Source organism: Danio rerio, chromosome 3, assembly GCF_049306965.1.
Source record: "Danio rerio strain Tuebingen ecotype United States chromosome 3, GRCz12tu, whole genome shotgun sequence".
Lineage (NCBI taxonomy): Eukaryota > Metazoa > Chordata > Actinopteri > Cypriniformes > Danionidae > Danio > Danio rerio.
Window position 1 is genome coordinate 35,912,868 of NC_133178.1, and position 12,827 is coordinate 35,925,694.

The 12,827-nt window shown below is 35.0% G+C and overlaps 1 protein-coding gene across 1 annotated transcript in view; it reads left to right on the top strand.

Annotated features, from left to right (window-relative positions):
* Positions 1-9,006, top strand: part of si:ch211-18i17.2 — an 83,127-nt gene extending 74,121 nt beyond the window's left edge. Inside the window, exon 13 of the mRNA XM_694923.10 lies at positions 5,163-9,006. Coding sequence (XP_700015.5) covers positions 5,163-5,300 — 138 coding nt within the window. The 3' untranslated portion in view covers positions 5,301-9,006. The remainder of the gene's footprint in view (positions 1-5,162) is intronic.
* The last annotated feature ends 3,821 nt before the right edge of the window (positions 9,007-12,827 follow it).

Consider the following 12,827-nt stretch of genomic DNA (forward strand, 5'->3'; position numbering starts at 1 on the left):
TGTTGTGATAATTAATAAATTGACTTGTCGTGCAATAAATGGTCATTCCTTTAATAATTTATAGTGACACAAGGCATTGCCTGTTGTGCTTACTTAAATAATATGATAACAACAAGGTACTTACCATAAAGCCCATAACCAGCATTTAACCCTGCTGTGGTGTTTGCCTCAAACTTCTGGAAAACCAACACTTTCCAAATTAAACTGTATGACATTTCAAATACAGTCACTTGATAGTGTGAACTAATCTGACAGTTCCAAGTTCATCTTTTCACAAGTTTTGACTTGGACCACTGACCAACCCTGAACACCGCAGCATTTACATGATAGAAAAATGTAATATTGTTTCTGTTACTAGGAAAACACAAGTTGAAATATTATAAAAATATACTTATATTAGAATTCAAAAAAATGAAAAATAAACAAATAAAAACATAAAAAGGGAGAAATGTTGGCTTGGGAACCACATGAAAACCCACATAAAAAACCCACATGAAATAATAAAACCCACATGAAAATAAATGGTTTTGAGTATATATATATATATATATATATATATATATATATATATATATATATATATATATATATATATATATATATATATATATATATATATATATATATATATATATATATATATATATATATATATATATATATATATACTCAAAACCCTTTATTTTCATGTGGTTCCCAAGCCAACATTTCTCATTTTTATGTTTTATTTGTTTTAATTCTAATATAATAACACACACACACATATATATATATATATATATATATATATATATATATATATATATATATATATATATATATATATATATATATAAATATATATATATATATATATATATATATATATATATATATATATATATATATATATATATATATATATAAATATATATATATATATATATATATATATATATATATATATATATATATATATATATATATAAAAATATATGTGTGTGTGTGTGTGTGTGTGTGTGTGTTTGTGTGTGTGTGTGTGTGTGTGTGTGTGTGTGTGTGTGTGTAAAAAAAGTAAAACACTAACCAAAATTAATCATACTTGGACTAAAATGAAATGTAATTCAAAATGTGTAAATATAAACGTTACATTAATATTACAATGATTATTAAAAAATTATACTAAAATAACACTGGCATTCACAAATATACTGATAATAGTATCAAATCACCAAAACACCACTTATATTTCTACTCATCCAGTATTTTTCATCCAGTTAACATACACATTTGACAGATTAATCTGTTATGCAGTAGGTTCATTCAGCAATAAAAGACTATCATGTGTAGCAATATGCATAAGTAAGGGATAAAGTGCATCCATGGAGTTATCGCAGAATAAAGCCTGATATCGGCAAAGCTAAAGAAATGAAAACAGCTGAATGGAGCATGCACTAACATACACATAGAGTTACTCGCGCCAAGCATATAAATATGGATGTGAACATATTAATTGATGCACATACCTTGGAATGTCATGATTGACCAATCAGAATCAAGTATTCCAGACAGCCGTGTAAGAATAATACTAATACTAATAATAATAATAATTTATAACAGAGGAAGCATATACCTCTAGTGAGGCTTTTACACTAGAGTTCTCCATTATACACGTGTTCTGTTCATTTGTAAATATAGGATATAATGCATGGAAAATATGAAACTTGGAACTGTTCTAGACTATAAAGACATTGACGTCAGAGGGTTTGTCTTATGCGTACTGAGACTCAGACTGTACAGGTCAGACCAGCTGTGTGTGGCGTGCACACACGTGGAAATACTGAGACAACCAGTCTGTCTTCTCCTGATATCAGCTGTAGCTCACACCCAGTCTGTAGCTTCAAATCCAAGCAATCTCTTTTGACAAACTGTCTGACTTTGAGGGATTCAGAAACATCTCTGCTAGCTCGCACATACACTGTTAATGACTGTAATATTGCAGTCATCAACATTCGCCGAACATAAATGACTCATACGCCAATATGACAGACTGAAACAGTCAAATGTGACAAATGAATGGGGAGTGCGTCTGTCAGTCGCTCTTGATTTAATTGAAATTAATTTACATGCCAACTTCTCACTTTATTTAAAGAGCCTAACAATGTTCTCAGACACACACAGACAGACACAAATATTTTACAATATTCAACCCCCATTTTTATGTAATGTGTTAAATTGCTTGATAATGCTTAGATTTTGCATCTGAATAGTTGGATATTGGTGTCATTTTTCAAATATGGAGATGATGACTTTTTCATAAAAAATACAATGGACAAATGAGTGCAACATTGGGAGAAATGGCCTGTGTGTATGCCTTTACACTGTGTAAACGGATCTTTATATGTATAGTATGTTAATGTGACCTGTAAGGAAACATTATGACTAGTCAACTGTTCATTTGTGTGTCAATATCACTCTAAATACACCAAGTACACTAAAAAATAAAAATTAAAAAACTGCTTTCTCAAACTGCTTACTTAAAATAAGTAGAAACAACACAATTCTTTAGTTTTTTGGGGAAAGCTTAAGTGTTTTATGTTCAATCCACTTCAATTTAAACACAATTAGGTTAACTTATGCCAAGTTCAGACTGCATGATTTTAGCCCCGATTTTGACTCGCCAACAGGTTTTAAGAAATCGCCAGCAAATGCCTGAAATCATGGGAAAATTGGTGCTTGTTCACGTGGGTAACAATCACACAGTGTGAATGTTCAAAGACACGATCTGAGGGAATCGCGATGAGTCACCAACACCCTAAAAATCTGGAGCTGTCAGCGATTCATGATTGAAAATAACACAGACAATCACCTACAGCCAATGAGAGAGCAGCAGCCACTAGAATAGCCAGGGGTCGATTGGGAGAGAAGTTAAAAGAGCTTTTTTGCTCTACTTGAACCCAAGTCATGAAGGAAAAACTCACAACCTGCTCGAAAAAGAAAAAAAGTGAAATTGCTAATTCCCTTCAAAAACCCGTTGAGCAAAAGAAGTACATTTTCTCCCCCACTAAAGGCTATAACAATAACATATACTACGTGACCTTGTGTTGTTTCTATGTCACTTCACACATATGTTTGGTTGTGAGATGTAGTTCGTGGACCGGTTCTTTGTTTTGTTTTTCGAAGTTGTCTGCGATTCTTCCTATTTTAAAGTCATACAGTGTGAAAGCCAATCCATCTTGCATTGTAAACAAAGCAGCAGTGAAAAGCTAGCGCAGATGGTCATGCAGAGTGAAGACATCTGTGACATCATTAGTTTGAAAATCGTGCAGTCTGAACTCGGCATTAATCCATTTGCGTTGGGACATCATGAAGAAATTGTGTGGAACTCAGCAATTGTAGTTATTATTTTTGTTATTCTATATTTTATACTTATTTTATATTTTCTTATATATATTTATTTATTTATACAACAGTTCTGTCTGGTTCTCAAATCTGATTGGCTGATAGCCGTGCAATATTCTGCAATATCAGAACTCCTACAGCCTCTTTACCCTTTGTGTATTACTCCGCCCACATACAGCCAGCAAAAAGCAGACACTACAGATTTAACTGTCAGCTTATGATTTGAATCCAATGTTGAAGAAAGTAGTTCCACATACAAAAGGGTTTTTGAAACTCTCTGTGTTTGATTTTGTTTTTATATACACAATTATGCTGTCAAACTGTTGTATAAATGCAATGTCACACTCGTAGCAGTGCGATATGGCTGTATATCGGCACTGGTGGGGGCACTAAGGCACTCGGATTGCGGCCTCGTGTCATCGCACGCCTTCCACCAGTGCCGATATACAGCCATATCGCACTGTTACTCGTGTGATATTGCTCATATATTTATATTATATATATATATATATATGTACACACACACACACACACACACACAAACACATTTAGATTTTGGTCAGTTAAACAAAAGTTAAAGATAATTAACAGATCATTCATGTTCATTTAACTGTAACCAAAAAAAACATTTAAAAAAAATTATAAAAACTAAATGGACATAAAAAAAACTCTTGAAACTAAATTAACAAATAATGAAACTAAAAACTGAAAACAGAAAAATAAATTGTCATAAATACAATGTGTTTGCTATCCGTATATGACAAAACTGCCACCACATCAGCACATTACCCTTATTTCTGAAGGACCACGTAATAATGAAACCTCGATTAATGATGCTGAAAAACTGAGACACCATCAGCAGTGGTGTGAAGTAACAAACTACAAACACTCAAATTACTGTAAGTAGTTTTTCTCAGGAATTTTAATATACTAAGTAGATTTTAAAATGTGTACTTTTACTTTCCCTAAAGTACATTTGTTGTGCTAAATCGGTACATTTACTGCATTATTTTCCTTCAAACTGTTGGCAAAACTTTATTATATGGTGATTGACTAGTAGAGAAGAAGTAGAAGTAGAGTGCTAGAAGTAGAACAATCAGTTCTGGGATTGCCATCCAATCAAATCGCATTATACAGAACAACCTCAAGACACAAAATCGTTACACACAATAATCTAGAGACTGTCTAGACTTCTTGTCTCTGATGAGATGGGGGATGTCTACTGTATGATGACTGAAATTACCAAATGGCCTTAAACAATCACTAAATCACTACAGAATGTTACGTTTTCAAACACACATGCACAAATTGACAGTGTAATACTACTCTTGAGTACTTTGAGTAATATTTATGACAGGAACTTTTAATCTACTTGCCCTATATTTTGGTTACGTAATGGTACTCAATTTTACTTGAATACGATTTTTCAATACTCTCCACCACTGATGATCACACAAATAAACAACTTTTGAAAAGAATCGATTACACAAATGGTTGTTTCGAATTGTTATTTGATTAAATAAATGCAGCTTTGGATAATTTTAGCAACTGCAAACATTTGAGCAACAGTGCTGCTCCTCTAATTCATACTAACCTAAAAACGATGTTTACAGTGTTCCAGTGTTAAGTGTGGTGTACAAAGTGTTCTAGTGCATAACAGAGTCATTGTACTAGAATAAAGTGCTTAGCACTGACAGTATATCTGTGACACATATTTTACACAGTGGAAATTTACTAAAGTCATTTCTCCCTCTCTCTCTCTCTCTCTCTCTCTCTCTCAGCTGACTGAGATCATGCAGTTGATGAATGCTTACTTCAGTGCCACTCGTCGCCAGCTAGGCAAAGATGACTGCATCTCCCTCGAAACGAACCCCAAACTCCACCCGTCTCTATTTGAGCTGCCATCTCACCCGGTGTGAAGAGTGAACGACACACACTCACACACATGCACACACACATATATATGCAGTCCTGGCTGTTTGCATCCCTGTAAAGAGCTTCGCTGAGAACTCAGATGAGACTGAAAGGAGCAGATGCTGTGGAAATGGAGGGAGTCAGGAGAGCCACAAACAGGAGAGCAGCTTCAGGAACTCAATTGCTACACCGCCAACAGAATCCCAAAAAGGACACAGGGGGCCTCAGCAGTCCCCTGCCATCTGGGAGCCCGTCAAATGTCACCGAGAGGAATGTAAGAGCGAGTCCAGAAATGGAAGGTGCGAAAAACATCATATTTGTTTAAAGGGATGGCTCACTCAAGAATGAACATGCTGTCATTGTTTGCTCGCTGTACAAGTTTTTGCAGAGCTGTATGAATTTTGGATTTCTGCTGTATGCCGAAGAAGATATTTTGAAGAATGTGGATAAGCAGTGTTTTGTACAGGGAATTCTTTATAATTTGGCCTCTAAGTTGTTCCAAACTTGTTCTGACTTTTTTGTAGAACACAAAATAAGTCTTTAATCTATTCAATTACAGCAGGGGTGTCCAAACTCGGTCCTGGAGGGCCGATGTCCTGCAGATTTTAGCTCCAACTTTCCCTTAGCACACCTGCAAAATGTTTCTAGAAATCCTAATAAGAGCTTGATTAGTTGGCCCAGGTGTGTCTGATTGGGGTTGGAACTAAACTTTGCAGGACACACGGCCCCCAGGACCAAGTTTGAGCACCCCTGAATTAAAGTTAATGGGGTAAACAGTTTTTTGGACCCTATTGACTTCCATTGCAGGGGAAATAAATTTGGGATGTTTTTTATTGTTATTGGCAAGGTGAAAAAGTCATTTAGGTTTGGTGTCATTGGTATCGACCAGACACTGACTTGGTGCCAAAATTCATCGGAATATCTTCTATCATCTTCTTCAGTAAAGTTCATACAGTTTTAAGTTAAACGATTACAGAATTTCACTTTTGGGTGAACTATTCAACCTGTATGTTTGAAATATTTGCTTAAATTCTTTAAAACAACACGAATTGTCATTTACTTTATTTGAAAATTATAAATGCATTTCATTTTGTGAAATTTGTGAAACACAGAGTATAATTTTAATAACTTTTCAAGGAGTTTACCTTAAATTAAAGGGATAGTTCACCCAAAACAAAAATTTACTTGCCGTTTCATGTTATCTGAAACCTGTTGGAGTTTCTATTTTGTGTTGAACACAAATGAAAACATTCAGAAGACATTGACGTCCACAGTAGGCCAAAAAAAACCTTATGAAGGTCAGTGTCTACCGTTTTCCAACATTATTCCAAATAGCTTATTTTGTGTTCAACACATGAAAGAAACTCAAACAAGTTATGGGGAAGTAAATCATGCACTAGAAAAAACAAAAAAAAAAAAGCTTTTTTTACCTAGAGTTTTTGTCTTGTTTCTAGTCCCCAAAAAAATTCAGAAATCAAGAAGTTTCTAGACAAGCAAAACATATTGTCTAATTTTTGGAACTAATATGCAAAAATTACATGAGTTTTTCCTTAAAAAAAAAAGCTAAATAATCCGTCAATGGGGTAAGCAAAATAATCTTATGTCGAAAGCAAAAACAAGATTATTTTGCTTGTTTTAAAGAAAAACTCACTTCATTTTGGCATATTAATTCTTTAAACAAGACTATATGCTTTGTTGTCTAGAAAATGCTTCTTGATTTAAGAATTTTTAGATATTTGGACTAGAAACCTGACAAAAACTCTAAGTAAGAAAAGCATGTTTTGCAGTGTGACAGTGTGGCAGTGTGACAGGCAGTGTGTGGTTATTTTTGAGTGAACTGTCCCTTTAAGCACTTTTTTCTTACCTTCTTCAAGTGTAAATGTATCCATTTTTCTAAAGATGTTTATATGTTTTGGCAAACAAGAAAAGTTTTATATTTAGGCGACACAAACCATCTTCCATTGTGCACGCTCATACACACTCACTTTGCTTCGTCGTACTTTTCAACCTCCTGCCCAGCTCACCATAAACCCATTCATCAATCCGTACATGACCTTGAAACAAAAACTGGTGCAAATCATGCCGTCCTTGAGAACTGGCCAATACTGAACTGATGGTGGCGCGTGTGTGTGTGTGTGTGGTCGCGAGAGACTTTTAAAGCTGTAGAAACCAAAGGATCTTTAGCACATCGTATGATGTGAGTGTATTTGTGAAATGCTTTGAGCCCGACCTGGTGCTGCTTGACTGCTGTTAGCCTACAGTTCCTCTGATGTGCGCGTCCTGTAGCCTCAGATCTTTAGATTCAGTTAAAAACAACTAACTTAGACGCCCCATTGCAGCCTGGTACCTGTGAAGGTAAATAACATTTTCCAGAAAAAAGAAGAAGATCATTTTGGTTAAACTAAGCCTCTTGAACACATTAAACACTGAAGATAGACAAATAATCAACACTATTGATATGCAAAGTTGCTACGCCAGCTTCTAAAGATTACATTTCCATTAAAGGGACAGTTCATGCAAGAAATAACAACATTGTCATCATTTAACTGGAGGTTGTTTTTTTTTTTTCTCCACATAATGAATTTCAATGGGGTCCAATTTTGTTTGGACCCCTTTGACTTGCATTGCATGGACAAAATACCTTCTTTTAAATTCTACATATGAAAATCTGTCTGGTTTGGGAAGACACACGGATGAGGAAATGATGTCAGAGTTGTCATTTCTTGTGGGGTGAATGATCCCTTTAAGCCTAACCCGTAGCCTCCGTCTGCTTTTGTTATAAAGCTTCCACGACTAACGGCTCATTGTCTTTTTATCTGCTGAGAGTTCATATTGTCCTCCTTTAACGTGTTATTTTCTGTTCGTTTATTTATGGCTGTCCGTTGTAAACATTGTGTGTAAGGTTTTTTTTAATTGTCCTCTTTACGTTTGTTTTCTATATCTTTCATAAAGACCTGTATTTGTATTTTAGTGCTTGCATCGAAAGAGCTGATGACGTCAGTTCAAATATGCTTATTTACGGTTTTCGTTTATTTCCCCCATCACAAAAGCTCTACAAATGGTTTCCTTTGTAGATTACTGCGATGTTTGTCAACCCAAAAATGTCATTCGTCCCTTTTAAAGTCACACGGACCAAATATTTAGGGGGTTGGTGTCCCTTGTTCGCCCCTTCGAATGACTGCCAAACTGTCACTGAAGCAATAAAGCCTGCCCAGATTGGTCCTCTATGGGGCATCAGGTTGCCTTTAGAGGAGCCACTAGTGCCTGTCAAACAAACTGTACAATCTTTAACTCACTCATAATCAGGCTCACTGTATTCAGAGTATTTTAATTTCACCGCTATCTTTATTCTATCGCAGCTTGTCTGCTCGAATACAAATCCGACCAGCTACTTGAAGTCAAAAGGTGGAGGGCAATCACTTCTTCAGTGTGGTTTCTTTTTGTGTTTGGGCTATTGCCCCTGTGACGGCAGTAGTGCTCTTGTGTTTTGCGTCACTCTTTAGCTGCAGGCAGCTCCGCTCACTGTCATACATGTAAACTCCAACGACAACCTCTGATGCTTTATAGACCGTTTGTATGCTGCATGGTACCTTTATTATGTTACACATGTAATAGTCAATTGCACTATTGTTTGTACAGCTAACTTAAATGTGCAATAATGCAAAAGGATGAATACTGTATGTAATAAAAAGCAGCACCATTGCAATATCACTCGAGTGTCAGGTGTACTTTGTTCATTTTCATCAATAGACAAATATTTTCTACAGCACGTTTTACTGCAAAACTGTGAGAAAATCAAAGCCATACATGTAAACATGGAATATCCAAATTTGAAATTATCTCAAAAACTAGATTTTGTTTGAGAGTTGGAATAAATGATTACAATTTGCTTCCTATTAGTTGTTTTGGTCGCGGCTGTTTATGCCACATTGACTTTCATTATAATGACATTTTTGATCGCAAAGCCATGATTGCCCATAATAATCATGCATTCTTGATTGTTGGTGGATTACCCTGTTGAGAAGAGGTAAAATGTGTCATTCGTACTGTTGATCATCAGTAGGCACCCTTAACCCTTTGGTTAGGCCTGTGCAAAAGCACTTTCTGACTTTTATATGGAGTAAACAGCAGATTATAGTGTGTCTGTGTGCATGAATGCACTTACTATGTTTACTATGTTCTGAGAGCTGAGCTTGCTTGTTTTGATTTTCTCAGACATATGAAGATAAGTGCACAAAAGCCTCACACATACATCCATATCCAAGGCAAAAACTATACTTTTTTTTTGTACTACAACTGATGGTCAACTGTAAAAAAAAAAAAAAATGTATTTAACCTCTTCTTAACAACAACGAAAACAAAAAATAATGTGATTCTAATGAAAGTCAATGGGGCAAAAACAGCCACCAACATAACGAAAGGGTAGCAAAATGACCCAGAGTGTATTGTTGAGTTTGTGAAAACAATTCAAGCATCTTCCCATAACATGTGTCAAAATTAGATTTGTCACCAAAAGTCATTCTATTTGCTGAAACGTAGAGAAAGTTATGGCCAAATTATGACTCAAAATCACCCCAGAGTGGATGAAAACATCCCCAACAGACTACAATCTAGTGTGAAACTGGAGTTTATCTCAGTAACCAAATCCAGCTAATTGAGCAATCCACTTACGAAGAGCGGACCCCAATACCTTGCAATGTTGAGTTATTAAAAAAGAAAAACAAACCCTGGTGAAACCCACTGCTTAACATAGCTTAACCGTCCTGTTGCAAAGTAATTTATTTGTAGTGCAATAACATTATGTTTGAGGCAGGATCCTTTGGATGAAAAGGTGTCATCCTGCAACATTAGCTCCAGTCCTCATTAAACGCACCTGAAACAGCTAATAAAGGTCTTGAGGATCTCAAGCAACTTGCAGACAAATGTGTTGGACTCGACTGAACTAAATTCAGCTGGACACTGAAGCTCTTGCAGCAGGACTGGACTCCATGATGGTTGTCTTTGATTCAGTATATTGTTGTCCATAGTTTATATGGTGAAGAGATGAAGACCAGACATCATTAGAGGTAAGAGCTGCCATTTTTGTTCTATATCATGTGCTCTGAAGCTAGTTTTCTACACAAATCCAAGTTGTCAGAAATACCAAGGATGCAGGGTTGCAAACTTTCTTGCAAAAGTCTAGCATTGTGTAATGTTTTTGTAGATGTATTAGCTCAGTTTCATGGTTAAAAGCAGCTGTAAGTTCAAAATGAATGAAACATAATTGATTTTGTAACATCTGGTTTAACATCTGAGGGTGTTCATTTTAGCTGCTTTATTTGAAGAAATATACACTATCTGATGGATCTAAAAGTCAAAGTGTAGAGATTTGGAAGGGATTTGAGAGCCTTTATTATTTTTTAGCCCAAGTTACAACATGACATGAAAACCCCATAATGTGATCGGTCACCATGTTATTTGTTTCAAATTTAATTACTGCTGTGTATTTCAACCATTTATCTTTCTGAAAGTTATATCTGTTACTTTATGCCAAACCATACAAAATATAAACTTCCACTCTATTATGCTTAAACTTTGCAAGCAGTCTAAATATCGTACACATTCTATATAATCCCTGTAAATATGATGTGACATTTGCAGATGAATGATATGTGTGATCCTACACCTTTAATACACCACGTAATACAGTTTTGAAAACCGTCCAAAAATATTTCTTGGGTTAAAATAATCCGTTACGATATTTTGTATATTTCCTACTGTATATTTAAATATCATTCATTCATTGTTTTTCTTTTTGGCTTAGTCCCTTTATTAATCTGGGGTCACCACAACGGAATGAACTGCCAACTTATCCAGCATATGTTTTATGCAGAAGATGCCCTTCCAGCTGCAACCCATCACTGGGAAACACCCATACACACTCATTCACACACATACACTCTAAGGACAATTTAGCTTCACCTGTACCGTATGTCTTTGGACTTGTGAGGGAAACTGGAGCACCCGGAGGAAACCACAGAAACGCCAACTGAACCAGCTGTGGCTGGAATCAGCAACCTTCTTGCTGTGAGGTGATTGTGCTACCCACTGTGCCACCGTGATGCCCCATATATAAATACCAAAATTCTAAAAATCAAAAACTGCTAAGGACTTCGTTTAGACAATTTCATAAAGGTGAATTTTTCTGAATTTAGATGTTTTTTTAAACCTGAACCTTCAGATTATCAAGCATCGTCCCATCTTTACAAGGTATACATAAATGAAATTATTTGAGCTTTTATTCAGCTTTCTTTTACAGGGTATATACAGGAATCAGAGAGTGAAATTCAATACCTTTTCAGACCTTTTTTAAGACTCTTTCCATAAATTTTAAGACTTTATAACCAACCGAAACACTGGCGAGATTTTAACTTGCAGTGTATTTACTCTATATTAACATAAGAAACTAAACCAAAACCAGGGCTTAACATTAAATTTTTTGATCACCAGCCACTGTGGCTAGTAGTTTTTCAACATTACTAGCCACTTGTCATTTTCACAAGCCACAATTTTGTTGTTAGGAAAATATAGATGTATATGCATACATATGACTTTGGCATGCCTAAAATTACTTAAGTTATATTTTGCATAATGTCCACATAAGTCCTCATTCATTTCACTTTTTGTGTGTTGTGTATGACCTTGCTCGGTGAGCATGAGCAAATGGTTTGTGGTTTCATAGTGTCTGTCACATTGCAATTAGTTCTTGTTTCACAAGAATTTTCAGGGCTCAACACTAAGGATTTACCTATTTTTTTTTCTCTGGCCACACCAAACATAAGCAAAAAAATAAAAAATTTCTTAGTAACAAATTAAAAATAATTAGACATTTTCAAAACAAACTAAATACAGCTGTATATACACTTCTTATTCAACAAAACTTTTCCTTAAAAAAAAAAAATATATATATATATATATATATATATATATATATATATATATATATATATATATATATATATATATATATATATATATATATATATATTAGTTTTCTTGTATGTAGAAATATGCACAGTAGTCTGTCCTGGCTAAAGGTCCCAGATCACCAGTTTACTATACATAAATGGCTAGTTTAATCTCCTATTAAATTAATCCTATAGTAAAAGCAAAAGAAAGCAGGTGAAAAACATCCTGTGCGGTAATGAAAGGATGATCAAGCACACACGGTTAATGTTAGGCACATTAACAATCTATTCAAATAATGATTAAAGTGAAAGTGGCAACCTCTGCTGCTTACACAGACACTTTTTTAAAGAATCTCAAACTCTTGAAAGCAAGCATCGCTTTTTGTCCAGTCTATTTCAAAGGGAACTGATCGTATAAGTTGAGTTTCCAGGCACTTTTGCTTCACGCAAGGAAGCGGGAGCGCTCAAACATTTAAACACTCTAAAACACTAAACACACTAAAGCCCTCATCAGTGAGTGAGAGTCCATGCGCGGGATTATCCTTTTTGCTCTTGTGAACACAGTTGATTTTGTCAGTCGTGCTT